The following is a 22,698-nucleotide window of genomic DNA, read 5'->3' as shown; positions in this document are numbered from 1 at the left end:
CCCCCGTCTGTCTTTCCTGGCAGGTGAGCTGCTGCCGGCCCTTGCACCCCCAGGCCCCACTGTGAGTGCTCCCAGTGACTGCCGCTTCATTCACCCCCTCCCCACAAACAGCCCCAGCCAGATACCACTCAGGGTCCCATGAGGTGAAGGAGGGATGGTGCAATCGTGGCCCCCCTCTCATCCACAGCACCCCAGCCTTGAAGCGCCGCCCCCTCCCCAGGCGCCCACGGCTCTGCAGGGGACCTCGACCTCGGGTGTCTCTCACTGCACAGACACGTACCCAGATTCCCTCCTGCTGCCTGTCCAGTTCCACGTCAAAAACAAAACCAGGAACCGAGACTCAGCACCCAGGAGGCTGGGCCAGTGCCCCCGCCCCTGCCCCAGGACCCAGATAAGCAGCCTGCTGGAGGTGGGAGGGGCAGGGCCGGCAGCCTCCAAGATTTAAAGTGGCAGGTGGGGCAGGTCAGGGCTGGCCGGGAGGTGTGTGCTCGTGCCTGGGGGTGGGGAGGCTGGGCCGCCACTCTGCCTGAGCCAGCCTCACTGCTCCCTTTCCAGGGTGAGCCCCCAGGGTGGTCCCAGCACGCCCCTGGAGGCCAAGGGAACAACAGTGAAGAGAGAATGCAGCGACAGAAAACACTAAGGATCCTGCCTTATCTCTCCACCGACTGGACACAAACACCCTGGCCCGCACCCTCACCTCACCCAAAGCTGTCCCAACCTCTTCTCAAAAGCTCTCCAGACAAACGTCCTCATTTCTGGTTCTCCTCCTCAAACCAATCCCACAGTCCCTGGGCCCCCAGCAACCCCGCACTGCTCACAATCCATTCTCCTGTCCGTGTGCTCCAGGGTCCGCACGCCAGCCGGAGCCCCACGAGCTCCCTGCGTTATCCGGGGAATCCTGGACCCCACCCAGCTCAGATGCCGTCTCCAGGACAGCTGCCCAGAGCCACACCCGGCCCCCAAATGCAGCCACGTGCGTGCACGCACGCACGCACGCACGCACGCACCGCGGCACCCAATCCCCAACAGACGGTCCGGCCCAGGGTCGGGTTCCTTGCCACTCACCTTCCCAGCTCCTGCCCATGTGCAAAAGACCAAAAAGAAGAAAGAAGGAAGCAACTTTTCTAAAAAACAAGACTTGGAAAGACAGGAGACTTGGATTCCAATTCCAGCTCTGCCAGAACTTGCTGTGTGACCTTGGACACGCCCATTCCCCTCTCTGGGCCTCAGCCTCCTCAGCATTCAGACCCACTTCTCAAACAGAGAGGTGCGAAGCCTCACCAGAAATGTGGTGTGTTTCTCTAGAGCTGTGTTATATTCAGGTAAATAACACAAAATTTAATCTATACATTAAAACAAATGCCGTGTTACAGAAGAAAAGCAAAATTAACATGAGCTTAAAATAAAACCTTAGAGGTTTCAAGCAAAGTTCCTCAGGGCACCAGACCCGTGAAACACAGGTCACTAAGGTGCCTCCTGGAAGCAGAAAAGCTTGAGACGCCCAGGCCCTTCCGAGGGCCCGTCCCACTCCGCCAGCTGGCCTGCCCACGCCCTCCCGGCCTGCGCTCACCAGCCTCTCCATCTCCTGCTCCCAGAGCCGTTCTTGGCGCTGCCGCCGGTGGTACTCCAGGAGGTCGTCCTCATTGTCACTGATCTCCGTGATGCTATTTTTCCGCTCCCGAGTGACGGGCACCCGCAAGTCCCCACTGGACAGCTTCCTCTGGGTGCGGGGGCTCTGGCGCGGCGAAGCCCCAGTCAGAGAGCCCAGACTGTAGGCCGGGCTCAGCCTGCCACTGAAGCTGCCCTTGCGGGGCGCCAGGGACTCCCCAAGCGTGGGTGAGGGGCTCCGTGTCCTCCGGCCCCGCGCCCCCAGGGTCAGTGAGAAGTCCTCTGCTGAGGCCCCGTGGGCGGCCCAGCGCCGGGGCCGGGGGCTCTCTGCCACTTCTCTGGTGAGCTTGGGGTCTGGCACAGTCCTGGTGGGCATGGGGGAGAGCGCCCTCCGGGACAGAGACGGGCTCAGCGGAGGGAGCTCCCGCATACTGTCCGGACCCCGCCGGCTCAGGCGGGGACTCTCGGGACGCTGCAAGGTGCGGGTGGCTGACCCATCTGAAAATGTTCGGCCCACCAGCTGGCGTGAGGGGCTGGTCGTCAACACGCGCTCGGTGCCCGGCAGCTCACGGAAAGGGCTGGGGGGCCGGTCCTGGAGCGTGCCGATCTTGTTTCGGGGAGCGGGGACTGGCGGCTGGAACTTGGGGCTGCCAGGAATGCTGGTGGGTTGGCTCCGGGCCCCGGAAGCTGGGTACTCGCTCAGGCTGATAGCCACCACGGGCAGCTGTCCACCCAGCCGGGGGCTCTCAGTGGCTCTGCGGGCCTCCGCCAAGACAGTGGCTGCAGGGCTGTCTGTCAGCAGACCTCGGAGGCCAGGACTGGGAGGCCTCTCGTGACCCCCTTTCCTGCCCAAGCGGGGGCTCTCAGAGGCGCGGGCACCGCTCGGTCGGGACTGTGGGGGCTGCAGGGCCAGATGGTAGCTAGAGGAGCGGGCAGGCACCAGTGGGGGCATGGAAGGCGCTGGCTCCTGCCCACCGGGTGAGTGGCTGGCACAGCTTCCACTGCTGGCTGGTGAGGAGAGCGGCGAGAAGGCTGGAGAGGTGTTCTCATAGCTGGAGCCCACAGACATGGCGCCAGGGCTGGTCGGGGGGGACAGCAAGTAGCGCCCACCATTAGCCATGGGCGACAGCGGGGAAGTCGCGGCAGGCTTCTTGCCGGCAGCTCCAGGCTCCTCTAGCACCAGTGAATCCATGATTTCCTGCAGGTCCTTCTCAATAGAGCTCACCAGGGAACTGTGGCTGGCACAGGCGGGGGGTCCCCGTGTTGCAGGCTGCGGGGTATGGTTCCCATTCACCAGGCTTTCTGACTCTGCTGGTGGGAAATGCAAAGATGCCTCAGGCCCTGGTCTTCAACTCTGGGGAGCTGGATATGCACAAGAATGAGGGCACTCTCCGACCTTCTCCTAGCAGAGGCTCGCAGACGCTAGGACCAGCTGAGGCTAGGAGAAAGATCTGAAGCAGCCAGGTGATCTGGGTTCCAGTGCCAGCTCTGCCACTGACCCGCTGGGCAACCTTAAATCACTTGCCCTCAGTTCCCCTTTCTATAAAGGAAGGGGACGGGTGCTACTCTGCTGGCTCTGATGTTTTCAGACTTAGGGCAGGGTTGCTAATGATGCCAGGCACTTCTAGGCCTAGTGGTTGTGGGCTCACCCCAAGACGAGGTTCCTCCCTGCCTTCGTTTCCCCAACCTCCTATCCCTCTCCTTCAGGAAGGACAGATGGACATTCTGTAAAGGGGCCGGGGGCACGCTGTGGAGCTGGCCAGAAGTTTGGGGTGGGGGGTCCAGTCTAAGAGGACATGAGGGCCTCCCAGCATAGCCGCGGAAACCCGGGAAAAAGCACAAACCAAACTTCTAGCGCTGGGCAAGAGGCGTGCCCGCGCCACTCCGTGCGGCCGGAGGCAAGGAGGGCCAGGCGCTGTCGGGTTGCCCCCGGAAGCCAGGCTGGCCGGCAACTCAGTGCAGCTCACTGCCTCCAATTATTAGGCCATTAAGCCACGCCAGCAAGAGCCTGCCTTTGCCCTACCCCAGGGCTTCGCCAACCAACCAGAAGTCCCTGGAACCATTGCCCTGAACAGCTTCCGGAATGGCATGACGAGGCGAGGGTGAGAGCAGGGTGAAGCCAGCCAGGGAGTAGGCTGGGCACCCAGACTCCTGAGAGGCTCACCTGACATCCACGTCCACCTGTCTCAGTACCACACTGACACCTGTCATCCCACAGCCCTCCGAATGCCGTGCAGAGTCTCGGGTGGTGGGCTCACTGGCAGCCTTGCGGTCTCCACCCTCCCCCACCCCCTAGGCAGCTGGGTTGAGGGGGGCTGTGCTGGTTCCCTACAACAATCACCAACTCTCCTCTGGGGTTCAACAATTCACACACAAACTGCAGCTGTTCCGCTGAGGAATCGGCAAGCATGGTCTGGGGGGAGGGGCAGGGCCCAAGGACCTAATCACCAGCAGGTGGGACTCACCAGCGCCAGCAGGGGTTCAACCTAAGGCTTCCTTCTGCCCCCTAAGGCCACCATCAAGGGTGAGGTTTTCTGGAGGTGACACAAGAGGCACCTAGTGGTTAGGGTCCCAGACACTGGGGTGGCATCTTGCAGGGCAGTGGGCCTGGCAGAGCCCTCTCTGTCCCTTGGGCACATGATTCCCCAATTCCAGCCAAGCAGCACTTCTTGGAACTCTCCCAGAAGCCAGACTGCCTGGCATTCTCCACCAGTGGCCCAATGGCAGGTGGCTGCAAGCCCAGATCATGGGTATTGTCCTGCCCTGACACGGCAAGCATGGCTGGGATGGGCAGGGAGAAGGACCGTCCAGGAGGACCACCAACCCAACCCCCGGACCCAGCTGGGCATCTACCTGAGCCAGGACTGTAGGGGGGCCCTGGGGCCCGGCCCCCTGCCGGGATCATGCTCTTCATCCACTTGGCTTCGGCGGGGTGGTTAAAGCGGAGGAAGGTGGACTGGCCCAGGCACAACATACAGCCTACGGAGAAAGCGAACGCTGGGAAGGGCAGGTGCTGCTGAGGCAGCCCTCACCCCAAAGCGCTAGCGGGCTCCAAAGAGCCCTGCCCCCCGCACTCAGTGTCTACGCGGACCCCGCCTGACGCTGCCTGTGCTTGAGACAGGGCAGCGTAGAAAGAGCACTGGTTTGCGAGTCCCAAGACCCGACACCCCGTCCCGACTCTTGTTACTAGTGGTGAGATCTCCAGATGCAATCACTTCCCCTCTGAGCTCAGTACTCTCAGGAGAGAAATGAGGACAATACCACGGACCTTGCAGAGGGAATAAGACGACGTATGTGAGGACGTCCTGTGAAGGGAGGTTCTTCAGAAAACACAGACACCCATGTCCCTTCAACCCGTACCAATGATCCATCTATCTGCCCCCTGGGTGGAAAAGTCAGTTTGAGAGGCAGCAATTTCCAGGATCAAAAAAAGCCCTGAGAGAAGGGACAGGGGAAAACCAGGAATCACTTAGATGCCCCCGGAGGAACCAGATTTTGCTTCCTGGCTCCGACTCGTTATCACCCTCCTTATCATTGTGTGGCCTAGGGAGAGCCATCACCCTCTTTCTGACAAAGCACCCTCTGGCCTGACATCCTCCTGCTCCTAGGTCTTCTCTGGAATCCAGCCAAGCCTAGGGCCAATGGGCCCTGCTCAGCCAAGCACATTCCCAGGCAGTAGGCGCAAGCCCAGTCCTGCCCAGTAAGCGTGACTACATGGAGAGGGCAGGGTATGTGGGAGCCAGAAATGTAGCCAGGGGCACCAGGAGTGTGCAGAGCCGCAGGAGTGCCCACGTGCGCCTGAGCCCGGCTCACAGCACTGCCCCGCCTGGCCACACTACACGCCTGCCGTGCCGCAGACGCCGGAGCCCCGGTGCGCCCTAGAACCACCCTCCCAATTTGTCCACACCCCTGCCCCCAGCCTATGGACCCAATCTGGTGTCACTTGGCACCCCCTAAGTTTCATGCCAGTCTGAGCTCAGACTGGCAGGGAAGTCTACATTCCTGGACGCTGAGACAGTTCAGCTCAGGCAAGCCACAAGGGCAAGGGGCATCCAGGCCACATGGATACGTGGCAGGCCCCCCACTGAGCAGCTCAGGAGCCCGTTGCTGGGCTTAGGCTGCTGGGACCTTAGGCGTCACCGTGGCTGGCGGGGAAGGGGCTAACGGGCTGAGCAGCCCATAGCAGATAACCAGGGTGGACAAAGCCACACCCAGAGGTCCTCCCCAGCAGACGGGCACCAACAATTCTAAAGACTGATGGGTGGTTAGGAGAGAGGGGAGCCTTCCCCGCCAAGCCGCCAATCAGAGGAGCTGGTCCCAGAGTAATCATAACCGGAATAAATAATAGCCAACCACACTTCCACCTAATTACAACCACAGCTGTTTCAGAAAGAGCCCTGCTGGCCCCTCCCCCTCCTTTCAGCCCTTTAACAAGCTAATTAATGATGAGTTCGCAGGGTCTAGACAGACCCACTCAATCCTAGATTGATGGGGGTGGGCTGGGGTGGGGTGGGGACCCTGATCACACAGCCCAGTCTGGGACGGAGGTGGGGAGTCTGAGTGGATTCCAGCCCATCGTGCCAGGCCCACCCAAGGACCCTCAGCCCTGCTTCTAGAGCCCAGAGCTCCCTGCCCCCTCTTCTGCCCCTCAGCCTCCTCTACAGGGGGGGGGGTGTGGCCTTGCTGCCTCTGGGCTATAAATAGGTGATGCCAGGCAGCAGAGCTGGGTCTGTATTAATAGAGCGGGCAGGAGGGCAACAGGACTCGGAGCAGCTCAGTCCGGCCCAAATTAACTTTTTATTTGCACTCAGGGGCCCCAGGCATTGCCCCAACTCCGGTCCCTACTCCCCCAAGGGCCTGGCTACCCTATTTCTGGAAGGAAACCTCCTCTCAGTCCAGTCCTGCCCCGAGAAAACCCACTCAGAAAACCCACTCAGAAAACCCAAAACCTCTTCTCGTCCAGGCAAAGTTGTGGTCCGTGCCCCCCATCCCCAAAGGGGCCCAGGGCCCAGCTGTGTGCGTGCAGGTGGGTGGAGAAGCACATCTGGAGGGGGAAAACAGGGCAAAGGAGAGGGCGGATCCTATCTCTGAGAGACACAGAGGAGAAACACCGCACGCAAACACACTCTCCTACAGGCTCACACACACACCCGCTCCTAGAAACACACAGGCATACCTGCTCCCACGCTTGCCGCCGGACAGTCCCTGCTCAGGGGCCAAATAGAATGGACTGGCCAAAGGGAGGCTGGGGTGAGGGCAAGATGCGAGGAAGGGCCCCCACCCTTCCATCAGAGACCCCTCTCCAACCCAGCACAGGCTTCCCCCCTCCTCATCAGCACCCCTCAACCCCTTCCGGAGGCGGGTCCACGGAGGGGACTTCCGAGCGCGGGGGGAAGATGAGGTCTGGCCGGCCGAGGAGTGGCCCCGCGCCCCGACCTCCCACTCACACATGTTCAGGGCACACATACCACCGAGTCTCACAGCCCCCAGCTCCCCCCCACCCCCCGCGGTCNTTTTTTTTTTTTTTTTTTTTTTTTTTTTTTTTTTTTTTTTTTTTTTTTTTTTTTTTTTTTTTCAGGGAGGGAGGGACAAAGGAGAGGAGGAGGGGAAGAGGAAGTGATGGAGGAGAGGAGAGGGGAGCGGGATGGAGAGGGCGGGGCGGGAGGATGCGGGCAGCCCGCGGACTCCGAGTCGGGGGCGCAGGAGCAGAAGCGAGACCGGAGGAAAGGTGCGGGGGAGGCGACGGAAGGAAAGGTAAGAGGTAAGTAGAGGCCAGAGGGTGAGGCGTCGGGAGGCAGGAGAGAGGAAAAGCAGGGTCTCACTGAGAGCCCTCTGTGGCTGGCCTCCCAAGAGGCCTGGGAAGGGGCCAGCCCCGAACCGGCTGGCTGGTCACCTTGGGCCAGTCACACCCTCTGGCCTCAGATCCCTTATCTACAGAATGAGGAGGTTGTCCTCGTTGACAGCAAAGGTTAAGCTCTGACATTCCATGGCTCCCAGGGCTCCAGCTGGGTCACTAGGTGCAGCTCCAGCCCTCCCTGTACCACTGTGACAAGGTCACTCCTGGGCTGGGAGTTCAGGCCTAGGTGGTACTCTGTGTAATGTGAGGAGCACTGAGCCCAGCTCGGGTCTCCATCCTAAACACCACCCTGCTCCCCCACACCTCCAGCCGCTCAGCTCAGCAACCCCACCACCCCTTCCAAGCCGGCCCACTCCCCCGGGGCTTTCCGGAAGCCAACCCCACCTCCTTCCAACCGCCACTGGCCAGTTGTGCCTCGTGCAGACCTCTCCCGCCCCACTGAGGCACCTTCCCATCTGGAACATACAGTGCCACCCGTCTCTGGAGCCCCCAGGGGCCAGCTGGGCTTCTGGGCCAGGCGAGTACCTACCACCCAGCCCAGGCCCCAGACAGTTCCTCTTGTTCCAGAAGAGACCTACCCTCTGGACACCAGAACCTTAAGAGGGACACTGTGTTCTCTCAGACGCATTCTATCTGCTCAGAGCTCACAGGCCCCACACACGTTCTCCGGTACACACCGACACTTGCCCAGTCACACAGCCACCACCTTGGCCGTGCACACTGAGTCACACAAACACCCCGGCTGAACACACCCTGTCTCTCACACATGCTTATTCTCACCCACATAATACCCCTCTTAGTTACACACTCATTCAGGCACAGACATCCTTCCACTCAGTCCCTGGAGAGACTCTGAAATCAAAAGCCAACCTCCTTAGAGAAAGAAAGGATTTCTCCACCCTTGCTAAACACCTACCCGCCCTGCCATACTCCACACACGCTCTCACACTCACGCGCGCACTTGTTCCTCACCCCCCTTCTGAAGGAAAATGGAAGAACCATTTAGGGTTAAATGCAAACTAGAGGGAAGCTTTAAACAACAACAACAACAAAAAAATCTCCTCAGGAAGAATGATTCATTGGTCTGGAAACTGTGACAGCCAGCTGGACAGACCCAGACAGACACGGAGGATCCCTGCCAGTGAGAAATAGGGCAGGAGGCAGGCACAAAGAAGGGAGCAGCTAGGAGCCTTTGCTTTTTCTCTCCTTTTTTTGATCTTTATCTTATTAACAGAGGATGGCTGGAAGCTTCACTCCCACTTTACAGAAGGAACAACTGATAATTGGGCGGGCGAGGAAGAGGCTCAGTGTCCTGGATCCCAGAGGGAGACAGCTGGATTACCCAGGAATCCCAGCTCCCTGGCCACATTCCAGGGAGCCCCCCCTCTTCTGGCCTTCACACAAGCCCCTACCAACCAATGAGGGGCTCAGAGAGTGAAGGAGACGTGGAGACTGGGCTGGCAGCAAATGCTGGGAGTGGATGGGGAACTACTGTCTAGACAGCCTGGGCCCTGAGCTGTGTGGCTTTCTGGGTCCTCCCCTGGTCCGTCCCCTCCCGGAGCTTTCATGTGGTCTGGCGCTGTGGCTGTGGTCCCCGGGTGGGGCAGCCTCGGCTCGATTGAGATTCCTTCTTACTTCCTTGGTCACATTCCCAGCTCCACCTCTTGCTCCATAGAGAAGAGGGCAGCGTGAGATGTGCCAGGACACCGGGCTATGGAGGTGGAATCGGGCTCGCCCTCGGCTCCCTCACGGCACGCTGCCATGTCCACAGCTTCAGCAAAAGCTAAAGGCTGGCATCTGCTTTCGGCCTGCCCCCCACCCCCACCCCCGGCCCAGGCACGGTCCTCCTGGAAGAGCCTGTCACTGCCATCTCTACTCCTCATGACATGCGCCTGTCCAAGTTGCCTCTGGCTGGGCACAGTGCCCAGAGTGTTGCATCTATGGAAGGCCCGGCCCAGCCAGAACGGGCCCGTTGTTCTCTGTAGGGTAGCCCTCTGTTTTTCAAAGAAGAGGTCCTCCTCTAAGGCTGGGTCAGGGGAACAGGACGGGGAACATGATTCTCTTGTACCTGTGCCCGCAGATAGGCACGTGGCAAGTTCTCAGATCCACCTAGGACTGCACACATGGACACTTTGGCACCATCAGTCCTGCGTGCACCCCCGTCCCCCATGTGAACACGCTGATCCATAAACACGAGGAAAGACACAAACAGCGATACACAAGCCCAGAGTCACAAACACATCCGGAGAGATATAAACACACTCCAGTTACACAGACACACAGAGATAGCACATGCACCCCCGAGCCACCCAGTTTCCAGGGAAACGCACTCCCAAGAATGTCCGGAGTGGGGCCAGGCAGGGCTGGGCTTGGTGCTGTGCTCCAGAGATGAGACAAGGAAAGCCTCAGCTCCCCGGAGCCCAGAGGAGGGGGAGTGCTAGGGAGAAGAACACCCGTTCCTTTGTGCCTCTGCCTACCCCTCCCCAGGCTGCCAAGCTCCTGAGACAGGCAAGCCCAGACAAGGAGGCTATGGGAGTGGGAGGGAGCCAAAGGGAAGGGGGTTTAGGGTCAGAAGAGAGTGGGAGGGTACATACTTGGCAGGGTGGACCCTTAGCTGGGGAAGAGTTAGGGGTCACTGGGGCCACAGGAAATGCCTAAGAATTCCCATCTTGACCCAGGCCCGCCCTCTTCTCGGGGAGCTAGTGATGCTCTGGGAAGATGAGCAAGAAGGCCATTGCACCGTCCCTCCACCCTGCTCACAGCACACATGTTCTTGCCCATGAACGCAAGGGATCTGGGGCTGGGGGAGGAAGGGCTGGGCTCCTTCTCTAGCCTTCTTTGAGCTCTGCCCCTCCCTCTCCTTGCTACTGTACTAGCTTACTTCCACACACCCAAATCTTGGGGAAGGTGTTCTCTCGGAGGTTGAACGGGACTGTCAGGAACCAGATGGCATCACAGCCAAAGCCCCAGTTTATGGGGGTTCCGCCTCTCCTCCGGAGTCAGAGAACTCGAAGCTCCGGAAGAGGCCAGGGCCTGCCTGCTTCTGCTGCTGGCGGACCTGCGTCCCTGAAGCCAGGTGTCCCCCTCACACTCCCAAGGGCAGGAAGAAAGGAGTAGGGCAAGGTTGGGTCTCCTGGGTCAGCTAGGAAGGGAGCAGCATCTAAGGAGAGCCTAAGGGATGTGAACAGAAGGACAGAGGGAAACAGAGGAATGACTGGCATTTCCACTGCCAAGGAGTTTCCAGCCTTTAAGAGGCAAGGGTCCCCAGAAAACAATGGCAGGACATCAGTCCTCCTGCTCAGAGCCAGGCTTGGACCACAGCTCCCATCCTTGCGTCAATGCCACCCCTACCCCCCACCCCAAGTCTGCTTTCCTCACTCCCCTGATGTGACGATTTATTGTATAAATGGATGCCCAGGGCAGACGCACCTGGTCTGTCAAAGTGCCACCCGGGCCGACCCCTGAACTGCCCAGTCACCATAGGAACTAGGGGCCCGGTTTTCAGAGCCACCTGACACAACAGAATGGCCTGTTGCTTTGGGGAACAGGGTAACCATATTCATGACCCCAAAGCTACTGTCGATGGTATTTTAACAGGAGGGAGCATGTCCTCAGATCTCCCCTCTGCTCCGACCCCATCAGGGGGTACCGGCCTCCCTCCCCACCCCTGCGTCTTTTCAGAGCGACTCCCTCTTGGCATCCTGAAACAACGCCAGCTACAGTTGTCCTCACTGTTGCTCCCGCCGCTGTCCCTTAACCATCACTAATGGCCACCCCACCGCTCCCCCTGCCCTTTGAATGCGGTCATCAGAACTTCCCCCCTCCCACCGGGGAGGTGACCAGAGAAGCAGGTTGAAGACAAATCTGGATGCTAGAGGAGTCTGGGATGTTCCTGAGACACATCCAGAGGCAGCTGAGCACCCTGAGGCGGTTACCGTGGCAACCGCGGCAGCAGGCTTCCCCCGCCCCTAGCCCAGGCTTTTAAACAGAGACCCAAGCCTCTGGGGGCGGCAAACCTTACCCTGAGTGAGCCGGGTGGGCTGCCGGACAGGGAGCCCATCGATACTGCAGACGTTGCCACAAGGGTAGAGAGTGAGGGTGCCCCGCACGTTCTCGATGTAGCAGTGCTGTGGAGCCAGGCCCGGACCCTGCAGTGAGATGTCCCTGGCCGCCGAGCCAATCACTGTCTTCCCTGAAGACAGAAGGCAAACTGAGTCAGAGGCTGAGGTGGCAGGGGCAGGGCCGGGAGGACGGCAAAGGAAATGTAAGTCCAACTCCTCCTTCACGAAGGATCGCTGCCTACCACCGGCCACCCCTTTTGGGTCCCCGAGCCTGGTGGAGACAGTCCGTGGTAGAAGCTCGGGGCAGGCAGAGAAAACTCTGGCTCACAGATGGGGAGACCCAGAGGGCACAGAGGGTACAGAGGGTCCAGGCTGCTCAGGCAGAGAAGGGGCACTTCTTTTCTGCAGACCATCCCTTAGTACCTCCAGCTCCTCGTCCCCAAGTCCTCTTCCTCCATCCCGCTCCCCACTCTGTTCCTCCAAATCTGCCATCTCTCCTTCTTCTCTCCCCCCACCTTCTGCACCTGCAACCCCTGCCCCTCCCTCACTCCCCTCCGTGCTGCAGCTTGCACGGCTCCCCCTGGCAGAGCCCCCGGGAGCGGTATTTGAAGAATGTGGGGAATGTGGAATCGCCAGGGCAACAAGTGCAGTCAGGGGAGAAGCGAGGCCAGGCAGAAGCGAGCAGGAGGGGGGCCGTGCCAGGGCCTTATCTTGGGAGGCCTCCCCTACTCCCATCCCTCCGTCCCTCCAAGCTCCACAGGTACCTGCTTCCATGCTAGGCATCGCCCGGCAGTGGGGCCCCTTTCTTCTTGGCCACACTGGTTGCTAAGAGCAGTGGGCTCTCCTGTTTCCGTGCTCTCCTCCTTGTTTCTATACTGATCTTTAATCCCAGTCGCAGAGCTAGATTATCTACCGAAGAGGGCCAGGCAGTCCAGGGAGCAAGCTGGTGGAGTGGGGTGGCACGGCCCCACATCTGGGGGAGGCGAACGTGGCGGACAAAGGGCAGAAGGACCCCACCATGTGCCTGGAATCCGGGGCAGGAATGTCTGTAAGGACGGAGGGATGGCAGAGGGCCCCCTAGGACCTACCTTCCTCCAGAGGCAGAAGGGTGATGGCCGTGCTGAGCCGCCCACTGCCCAGGCTCACCAGATGCGGTTTGTCCGTCTGTACCTTCAGCCCTTTGCCTGTCTCGATCAGGTCCAAGGGCCCTTTCTGCAGGTAGTGGAGGTGGGGGATGAGCATCGTGAGAGCCTCCAGGCCAGAACCTGAGCACCCGCGTCCCAGTCACACCGGCACCCTCTCCAGCGCTTTCCCTCTCCAAAGGGCTCTGAGGGTGTCGAAAGGCTCAGCACAGAACCTTGCACAGAGCATTATTACGCTAAATTGTAATGAGATCTGAATCTAGGCCACTAACTCGTCCCCCTGGATTTATCTCAAGTCTTGGCTTAACTGCCCCCTTTGTCTATGAAGACAGAAACAAGGAGAAAGTGAGGGGAACAGGCGGGCGCTGGGGACAGAGGGGGTGCTGCAGAGGAGGGCCAATGCAGACTTGTCACTGCAGACCTGTCCGTGGCCATCCCCTTGGCCATGGCTTGCCTCCGTGAAACTAAATCACAATGGAGGATAGAATCTCAGATCGAGGAGAGGGACACAGCCCAGGGTCAATCTGTAAACTGCTTCCTGACTTCCAAAGGGTATATTCTGGGTGAACCAATTAACCTGATTCAGATAAAGACTTAGCTGTTAATAGGCTTGGGACCTGGGGAAGGGCAGACAGGAGCTGCTGCTCTCATCCCGGGGCTGGGGCCACGGGTGGGGAGAGGAGCCAAACCCACCCTCTCCAGCAGCCCTCTTGCCCCTTGGCCTTGACCCCACTCACCTTTACCATTGCTTGGGTCTTGCATCCGGCGCCGACCTGGTTCCTATTGAGAGCGTCCATGGTCCTGGGGCTCCAGAGGGCCTGGGGGCACAGCAGAAGACAGGTATTGGTGGGGAGGCCAGGGGAGGAAAGGGAAAGGAGTAGGCTCTGTGGCCAGGCTCTCAGGGCGGGGGGGCGGTACCAGTCGCCCTCATTCCCAGCAGGCTCATGCAGAAGAGAAAGTGGAGGCAGCTCAGGAGCTTGGGGGGGCAGGGAGGCAGTGCCTCGTCTACGGCCACGCACAGACACCATGCACACCAGCCTTGACCCCTGCCACCATAAGCCCAAGGACCCCTAGAGGCCCAGCCCGCACTTCTAGGCTTTCTTGCCTCCAACACTCAGGAGCCAGGCTTCAGAGGCAGAGGACCCCCAGACATCTGGAGCCAGATGTGGCGTGAGGAAAATCTGCCTCAGTGAGGGAAGCCAGGGGTCTGAGGAACTCCCCCAGGGACACTGGTAGCCAGAGACTCCCCCCCCCCCAGGTGGGTGGCAGGGCTGATGAGGAGAAGCGCCCTCCTGCACCCTTCCCCTCTCTGCCTCTCCCTTTCTCTTTTCCCCAGGGGTCTCAACAGGGTGTCTGCTTAAAGGAGACACCACGGGAAAAACTCAACCATTCCTGCTTTCTATATGTCTCAACTCCTACACCCTCTCTGCCCCAGAAAGCAGTCTCACCCCCTGGACAATCGGGAAAAATCCCTCAGTGGTGACTATAACAGGAATACAGCTTTCTAGGGTTCTTTATCTGGTGTTGTAGGAAGCTTAGGGCTTCAGAACTAAGGGTAAAGTAGATCCCAGAGCCAGAACTTGAACTCTTCCCACCCATCCCTTTCTCCCTGGCTCACAGTTTTGGTACCTGAGAAATGCGAGGGACCTTTGGGAACTAACGTGTGCCTGCATGCCCATCCCTTGACCATCTTGCTAAGGTGAGAAGCTTCCCATTTGCTGCTGACATGGGGCTGGGGACAGCCAAGAAAGTGTGGCTCAAGGTAGGAGGGAGACCCGGGAAGGCAGGGTTTCCCTCCGCTTTCTCTTCCCACCCTCGAACAGGGCCACAGGGCTGGGTGACTTGGAGAGGAAGTGGGGGCAGAAGCCAGCATTCCAAGGAGTGTCTAACCCTGGCAGTGGGGCCCAAGGGCCTCAGCCATAGAGAATTACTAATTTTACCCTCCCAGCTTCCACCCTTCCGGACCTGGACGGCATCACGTCCGTCACTGTGTCCACCCAAGCTGGCGGAAGAGAAACCGGAATAGGGCCTGGGGCCCACCCCAACTCTGCCTGGGAAGAGGGAAGGGAAAGGCCATTAACCTACACCAAGCTCCAAGCTGGCCTGGCACCTCCCCAGGAGATCTGGCCATGGGGAAGAATTTCCAGGGTCAGAGCCGGCAATACTGTTTCCTTCCACACAGGGAAATCCCGCAGCCTTCTCCGAGGGAAGAGAGGCGAGGCAGCGGGCTGGGAATGGGGAGTTTACACAAAAGAAGGAGAAAGAAAATAAAACAATAAATAATGGTGAAGGAAAGGCATCATCGTTTAGTGGAAAGAGCTTTAGACTGGGAGGCAAGGGCCTTAAATTCTCACCCTGACTTTATTATTTATTAGCTGTGAGATCTTGGACAAGTTACTCAAATTCTCTGAGTGTCAAGTCATTCTCTATAAAAGTGGAATAATGACTTTTTCACAAAAGATTGTCTGGATTAGTGCTTGCCGGTGGCTAAGGGTAGGATGGAGAGTGACTATAAATGGGCACAAGGTTTCTTTTGGGGGTGATGGAACTGTGGTGGCGGTGGCACGGCTCTGTAAATATACTCTAAAATCAGTGAACACGTACTTCACTTAAGTGAATTTTACGATATATATGTTATACCTCAATAAAACTTTTTTTTAAAGATTGTATTTATTTACTGTGAGAGAGCGTGCAAGCGAGAGCATGAGTGGGGTGTGGGGCGGCGGCAGAGGGAGAAGCAGAGCCCCCCCCAAGCAGGGAGCCCAACACTGGATCACAACCCCAGCAGAAGGCAGACAGCTCACCCACTGAGCCACCCAGATGCCCCGAGAAAACGGTTTTTTAAAAAAGACTGGAGATTCAGGTATCACAGTAAATGACACTCTGTGAAGCCCAAAGCACCATAAACCTGCCAGTCCTTAGTATGGGCGTCAAGATGAGAACGAGTCAGTCGCTTCACCTTTATCGGTCAAATTCGCCACCATCCCGTTAGGCCATTTTGGACGCGTTCGTTTATTTACACCGAAGAACTTCAAGTGCAGGTAAAGATTGCAAAGGAAAAAGGCTGATAGGGAGCAAGAGTGAGGAGAGGAGAACGTGAAAGGACAGGGGGAGATGAGGAGGGAGGTGTGGGGAGAGACAGAGAAGATGTAGAAATCAGCAGGTTCGAGGCTGCGGCCCCAGCTCAGAAACCCAACCCGGGTGAAGTGGAAGCCACACCAGACCGACGCGTCCCCGCGGCCCTCGGGCGGCGCTTCGACTAAGGGGCTGCCCCGCGGCCGCCTGGGGGCGCGCGCTCCTCGGACCCCACCCCGGGCCCGGGTGGCCATGAGGCGCTGCGCCGGGGCGCCCTCCCCCGCCAACCCGCTTCCGTGGACAGGGCTACCCACTACCCCAGGCAGTAATTACCCACTCCCAGCGCCCCGCCCGGTCCCGCTGCCAAAAAAAGGCCCCTGCGGCGCGGGGCCGGCTCCCGGGAAGGAGGGAGGCAAGGGGGCGCCGCACTCAGCCCCCGCTCTCCGTAGCCCTCGCGCACCTCCTGGGGCGCAGCGCGGCAGAGGCCTGGAAGCCGGGAGGGGACCCCGTGGCGGGCGAGGCTGGGGCTCCCGCGGGTGACCCCGCTCAGGACCGGCCCCTCCAGCCCCCTCGCCCAGCGGGGACGCACGGGCATCCAGGCCACTCGGGATCAGCCCGTCCCCAGCCCTCTGCGCCGAGTGGGTGTCCAGAGTCACCGCTCGGGGGTCTTGGCACCGAATTAGGGTGAAGGGAGGCCCGGGGAGGGCCGACAAGAGCTGCAACCAACAGGCACTGGAGGAAGTCCAGGCTCCAAACCGGGCCCCCGGCCAAAGGTCCAGGGGAGTCCCCCGAGCGCCAGCCCGGCCCTCCGCCGCGCCCTGCTCCGGCGCTCCCCGGGGTCCCGCGGGCCGCTCCAGCCCTCACCTGTGGCTGGGGGGGCCAGCCGAGGCCTCGCCCCGGGCGTCGCATGGCCGCCGGCCGAGGCCTGCGGGGCCGAGCTGGGACCCTCTCCGCCCGCCGCCGCCTTCGCTTTCTCGACGCACATCCGCCCTCGAGGAAGGGCCGCCGGCAGGGGAAGGAGTCGGAACGGGAAGGAAACTGAGGCTGGGAGCCCGGAGGGCGGGGGCCGGGGAGGGGTGTGGAAAGGCCGGGACGGGCAGAACTTGAAAAGGGGGGGGAATGAGGGGTCAGCGGCGGGACCGGGTGGGGAAGGGGAGACGCAGGGATGCTGGGGTGGGATGAAAGACGGAGACTGAGGGATGAGGAAAATGAGAGCTGGGGAGATGGACAGGAGGGGAAGAAGAGGGGGAAACAGTCCGGGGGACGCAGAGCTGGGAGGAGACGGAGGGACAGCGAGGTGGAGGGCCTGGGGAACAAGGAGTTAGGGAGACTGAGGACAGAGAGGTCGTCGAGTAAAGGGGACGACGGCCAGGGGCAGCCCTAGAAGGCTCAGAGGGCAGTGGAGAGGCGAAACCGAGGGGCGGGGAGCCAGGGCAAAGGAAGAAAAGGGGAGACTGAGGGCAGGCCGCGGCCCAGAAGTTAGGACGGGACCGCAGGTAGGCGGCGGAGGCTCGAGGGGCAGAGCCGGCGAGAGGCAGGAGTGCAGAGTGGGGCTCTGGTTCTCATGGGGGAGCTGTGGGGGAGCTGGAAAGCGCCCCTCTCCGAGGTTGCGGGCGGGGTGGGACTGCCGCCAGGGCGCGGCTCCTCGCTGGCCCTGGGCCTGTGCTGCCCGGGGCCGCCAGGTGGGACAAGGCCGCAGTGTTGGGCTGCCCCGCCCGCCGCGGACGCCGGACAAGCAGCCTTTCTTTGGCCGGGCAGGGAGAAGGAGCCGCTTGTTTGCGCGGCCGGGGAAAGGGGCGGCCGCTGCGATACCGCCCGCTCCCCGCGGGGCCGCTGCGGGAAGGGGGACCGAGGGTGCACGGGAGATGCGAGTGTGAGCGCAGGGCTGCGGGTGTGAGCGGCGGGCTGTGCGGGCGGGAACCGCGTGAGCGCAGCGGGCCGCGCGGGGAAACGGCGGGTCCGGGAGCGCAGCGAGCGCAGCGCGTGCGGACCGCGGGTCCAGGCGTGCGGAAGGGTGCCCCACGTGCGACGGCGGCCGAGACCCGGGCTGCGCCGCGGCGAGCGGACGCGTGGGTGACGCGGGCTGGGGTGCTGTGCGTGTCTGCTGCGTGGGATGCCTGACGTGGTGGGGAGCTTATGTTTGTGTGCGAGCGGTCCGATGAGTCAGCCCGGGAGCCTCCGGGACGGCTGAGCTAACGGGCCCAGAATGCAGCCCCGCCCCCGCTCCCTGGGTCCCCCGCCGGGCTGCACGCTCACCCCAGCCCCGGCGGAAGCGTCCACGGGAGCCTCGGCAACCCCGCGCCCCGCCGCCCCCGCCCGCCCCCACTTCCCCATCCCGGAGGAACCCGGATGGCTGGCTCAGCCCCCGCCTCGGGGAACTCCGTTAGGGATACGAATCCAGACCCGGCGGGCGTGGCAAGAGCCTGGGACTCACTCCTCTAAGTGTGCCCCATCCGGCCTCCCGGACCCCTAAACACGCGGGGCCTCGGAGGAGGGCTCGGGAGGCCCCTGACGCGCTTCCCATCTCCTGAACACACCCAAGAGTCCCTCCCGGATTCCCACTGCCTCCGGGCTGGACTCCGCACACACTCCTCGTCCATCCAGGCGGCCTAACAGGGGACAGGAGCGGAGATGGCGCGGGGAAGCCCCCTCGCCCGGGGCAGGGCTCTCAGTCCTGCGGTCGGCCGGAGAGTGGGAGGAGTGCGGCGCGGGCGGCCGAGCCCCCGCAAGTGTCAGCCCGGCAGTCCGTCTGGGGGCCCGCGGGAGAGTCTGGATGGGGCAAGGACCGGCGTCCCTCCCGGGGAGGAGTGCGAGGGCCCCCTCTGGCGGCTGCGCGGACAGAGGCTCGGGAGGGCAACAGCAAGCAGCTGGCAGAAAAGCAGCGGAGCCGATCCCCCACAAGGCCCCTTTCGGCCGCCCCCCACTGCGCTCACCTGGGGCGCCCCCACCTCCCCCACGGTTTCTTCTGGGCCCCCCAGCCCAGAGCTGATCTGAGGGCTCCCGCCAGGCCCTAGGACTTCCCCTTACCCAGTCCCAGCCGCGCAGCCAGCGAGACCCACGGGCCTAGTGGGCGAGAGCGTCCTTACCTCGCGCGGGGAGAGGGGGTCACCGGTTCCTTCGCCCCGCTCGACCGCCGCGGCCTCAGGCTCTGGAGGACACTGTTGCTTTTCCCTGGTTGCCCGCTGAGTGGGAGGAGAGCGAGAAGGTCCCGCCCCCCAGTNTCCTCTCTCCTCCCCTCCCCTCCGGACTCCCCTAGACCACCCTCCACCCCTAGGCCTTAAGGCTCTTCTGAAAGGGTGTTTTTTATAATTTCTCACTCTCTCCCCCCGCCCGCTCTTTTAAAACCTGAGGTGCCTGAGTCCTCCGTGGCTCCCAGTGAATCTCTTGGTCGCAGAGTTCTCCAGAAAATATCTACTGAGGGGACCCAGGCTTACCCCATCACCCCTCCTCCTCCTCAGCCAATTCCAAGCCCTACCGTGAAGAGCTGTAAACAGGGTTGATAACCCTGCATATCAGGCTTCACAGACTTTTCTAAGGAGAGGTGGAAGGGGCGTGAAGTGCCAGGCAAAGTGTAAAGCACAGAAGCCTGAACTGAATCATCATCTCGCCCCCATCCAGGTAGCTCGGCCCTCCCACCACCTGCGAGCTACAGACAAGACAATTGAGCACACCATCCTAGAGCAGTTTGGGTCTCTGTAGGAGTAGGGGGTTAATGAAGAAAAGGACTAAAAACCTAAGAGGAGTCTAGAAACTGAGCCTGGTTAAAGTCTTTCTTCATCTCAACCCCCACCCGGAAATCCAAAGAGGACAGTGGATCCTTACCTTGCAAAGCCAGCTCTTGCCCCAGGAGACTGGGGAGGCCCTAGGGAGCTGACCTCAGCCAGGCTGGACCTCTTTAACCTGCCCTAGAGGGATCCCTGAGACTCCTGAGGGCTTCCAGCTGGGGCAGATAGAAAATGATTTGCCTTCTTTGGGATGAACATATCTTGTTCTGAGTCAGTGGCTTTAGTTTGTGCCCTCTTTCCCTAACCCTGGAACAGCAGGAGGCTGAACTGTAGCAATCTTTGGTCACTCATTGACAGGGCCAGCATTAGCAGGGGGGCCCCCCACGGCTGGAGGCTGGGGCTGACTGGAGCCAGGCAGTGGACAAGGGGGGGGAGGGGAAAGACACTTTGCTGTTACCAGCTGTGGCTAACAGAGGTCAAACAAGCAAGGCTCCAGCCAGGCATGGGGGTACCAGGAAGCCTCAGGATTTGGGGGATGGGGAGGAAGCCTCTTATTCTTCCTCTCTTCATACTGTTTGAGGCTCATGAAAGTATTTTGACTCTGGCCACCTTTCATGAGGCAGATCACAACAGTAATTTTCAGACTATTCTGGTAAAAGAAAAAGAAACAAAACCCAAGCCATGGTATCCTCCGTGCCAAGACCCAGCATTTGAGGGAAGGGGCTCTGATTGGGGTACCTCAGAGTCTTTTCACATAACTGTTTCACAACTCCCAGATCTTCTTTACCGTCTTGGTCAGGAGGAATTTCAGGGAATAATCGAGCCTGCCACAAGGCAGCTGATGCTGAGGCAGGGGGTTGAAACAGCACCCAACTTCTCTCCGTCCTCCCACTCAGGGACCAGCTGACCCCATGATAAAGGCTCTGTGCAATGTGTCCTCACTCCTGCTGTTCCTATGTTCCCACAGTTAAAGCACTCGGGGGACTACAGACCTACCACCCCCACCCTCCACCCCCACCCGCTGCACATCTGGAGCCCATCAAAAAACTTAGTGCTCTCTCACAATTACGCAAGAGGTCGAGCAGCTGGGAGCTCAGGAAAGGGGGAGGAAGAGAGAAGCAAGCAGAAAACAGCTTTCCAAGCATGCTTCAGACTTTCCGAAGTGGAAGCAGCGGGGAGAGGGCAAAGGCTGGGTGTGTTAGAAGAGTGGCTTTTTGGAGGCCCTCTGCACTTGGCTATGAATGTCAGGAGTCTATTTCCACATCCTTCCCGCCTTTGCCTAGGCCCTCTTCCCACCCCTGTCCCTCCTCTCCAACTGTGCTCCTTCCAGCCCCAGAAGGGGGCGATTACTGCTCACCACAGCAAGCGAACCCTGGAGAGTCACATCTTCTAAAGCTATCCCTTCTGGCCCTCTGTGGATCCTGAGCTCAGGAATCATTAGTGTAGGTGTGGTGACAGCAACGACGCCAAGTAACTCCTCCCTGCATCCAACTTGGGAAGAAGTTCAAACCTTTCTTCAGCAGGAGGCCTCTCCTCAGCTTGTCCTAGAAATTGCACGATCCACGCTTAGACCCGAAGCTAAGAGACACCAAAGCTGAGTGGGCAGTTTGGGAAGTGGGGGAAGATTGGTCTCGTCTACATCCGTGTAGGCTCAGGACCTTCCTATGAGCTGAAAAGAACAAGCACTGATTTGGGCAAAAGAATGGGAAACAAAACCTATTTCCACCTCCCTCATTGCCTTGAAATTGTAACACCTCTTTTTCAACTGGCCCGTTTGGTTGTCAACCTGATCACACAGAGTACGCTTATGGGCGCTTTCCAGAATTGGACTAAGCCCTCAAAAACCATTTAGGCCCTGCCCTATGAACAGCAAGGCAAAAAAACCTGTCTGTAGGGGGTGGGGGAGTGGGAAGTGACCCATGCTTCTGCAAACTGCTTGGTCGCTTTACCTCTTGTGTTCGAGAGTGGGCAACAGCTTAATTTGGAAAGGTATAGTCTTCCTAAAGGTCTGGCTCCCGTAAACCCCCAACTCCCGAGGGTAAGATGGGAGACTGACATTTGTGGGGAGGCTTTCTAACCTTGGGTAAGAGCAATGTACAGCACCCAATTACTTGTGGAGCCTCTAGGGGTTTCAAAGCTCTATAGCTGCGAATAGACTTACAAAAGGGGGCAAGAAGAGGGAATGGAGGGAGAGAACGGTTGCAAAGAGATGTGTATAGTAAACGGGGTTAAGTCAGAGTTTTTGCTTTGAGAGATTCCTCTGAAGCCTACAAGCCAGACCCCTACCTATTTCTCACCCTCACTGCATATCACCAGCTGTAGTTCACACTTGTCTACCTTAGAAGAAAAGGCTTTATAAGTAGGTACAGCCATTGCTTCTAGTCAAGACTTTCATCTTCTTGAGGATGGGGGCTTTTTGTTTTTCTGTCTTCCTCCAATGAGCCCGACCAGATGTGAACTTTTTAAAAAAGCTACTCTGTATTAAGCCTGGAAATCTCTCAGACACGTCTCGGTGTGAACAACTTCACATTAATTGGAGGACAAATCTTCCTGAGTCAGAGATGCATGGGTTGATAGATCCGGGGGTTTGAAACTACTGTGAGTAGATGAATTACAGATCTTTTTAGAAAGGAATTCCTGACCACGAGGTGTGTTCTCTACCTCCTCTGTGTGGAATTAATTAATGCAAGGCAGGAACCACAAACCTCCTACATGAAACAGAGTGCTCAGTCAGATCTAATTATTTTGTTAGTCTCCCTCATGAGGCCAACAAAAAGCCCACTTGAGGCGGCAGCCGTGGGGGTGGGGGCGGGGGCGGGGCCTGGCGCAGTGCGCTCCGCGGGACTAGGTCACGGTCTGAGCGCCAGGCCACACCCCAGCGCGCGGCTCAGACGCTGTGTTTCTCTTAAAGAGAAAAAAAAAAACCCCAAACTCTTGGCTTTCACCATGAAGATAAAAACTTTATCATTCTTACTCATTATTCATTACAGAGAGTCATTTGTCTTCCCAAAAATTTGACGACAGTCAATAGTTGTTTAAGTTAAATAAAAAGAAACTAGGGATGAAAGCTTTTCTGAGGGAATTATCAGAACTCCCCACGCACCCATCCTTCACCCCGGGATCACTTACTTCTTACCGCTGTTGCTCTAATGGGGAAGAGAATGCTCTGAGATACCACCAATCGCTGTTATTCTTTACAGATACAGCCCCATGTTTGACTCTCCAACTGC

The 22,698-nt window shown here is 59.3% G+C and overlaps 1 protein-coding gene across 15 annotated transcripts in view; it reads right to left on the bottom strand.

Moving 5' to 3' along the window:
• The window catches only part of PHLDB1 (pleckstrin homology like domain family B member 1), a 43,431-nt gene extending 24,491 nt beyond the window's left edge, over window positions 1–18,940 (bottom strand). For 2 of the 15 annotated variants that reach the window (XM_034665888.1, XM_034665891.1), the window contains exons 1-6: window positions 14,754–14,892; window positions 13,406–13,486; window positions 12,615–12,738; window positions 11,487–11,657; window positions 4,462–4,587; window positions 1,571–2,919 (exon numbers count right to left, since the gene is read on the bottom strand). In XM_034665888.1, coding sequence (XP_034521779.1) covers window positions 1,571–2,919; window positions 4,462–4,587; window positions 11,487–11,657; window positions 12,615–12,738; window positions 13,406–13,465 — 1,830 coding nt within the window. In that variant the 5' untranslated portion in view covers window positions 13,466–13,486; window positions 14,754–14,892. Of the gene's footprint in view, window positions 1–1,570; window positions 2,920–4,461; window positions 4,588–4,876; window positions 5,998–6,784; window positions 6,990–11,486; window positions 11,658–12,614; window positions 12,739–13,405; window positions 13,487–14,753; window positions 14,913–16,607; window positions 16,719–18,829 lie in introns of those variants that run through there. The other 13 variants (XM_034665893.1, XM_034665892.1, XM_034665894.1 and 10 more) reach the window with 13 other exon arrangements.
• Between the last annotated feature and the right edge of the window lie 3,758 nt (window positions 18,941–22,698).

This window comes from Ailuropoda melanoleuca, chromosome 8, assembly GCF_002007445.2.
Source record: "Ailuropoda melanoleuca isolate Jingjing chromosome 8, ASM200744v2, whole genome shotgun sequence".
NCBI classification, from domain to species: Eukaryota; Metazoa; Chordata; class Mammalia; order Carnivora; family Ursidae; genus Ailuropoda; species Ailuropoda melanoleuca.
This window is presented reverse-complemented; position numbering and strand designations above follow the sequence as displayed.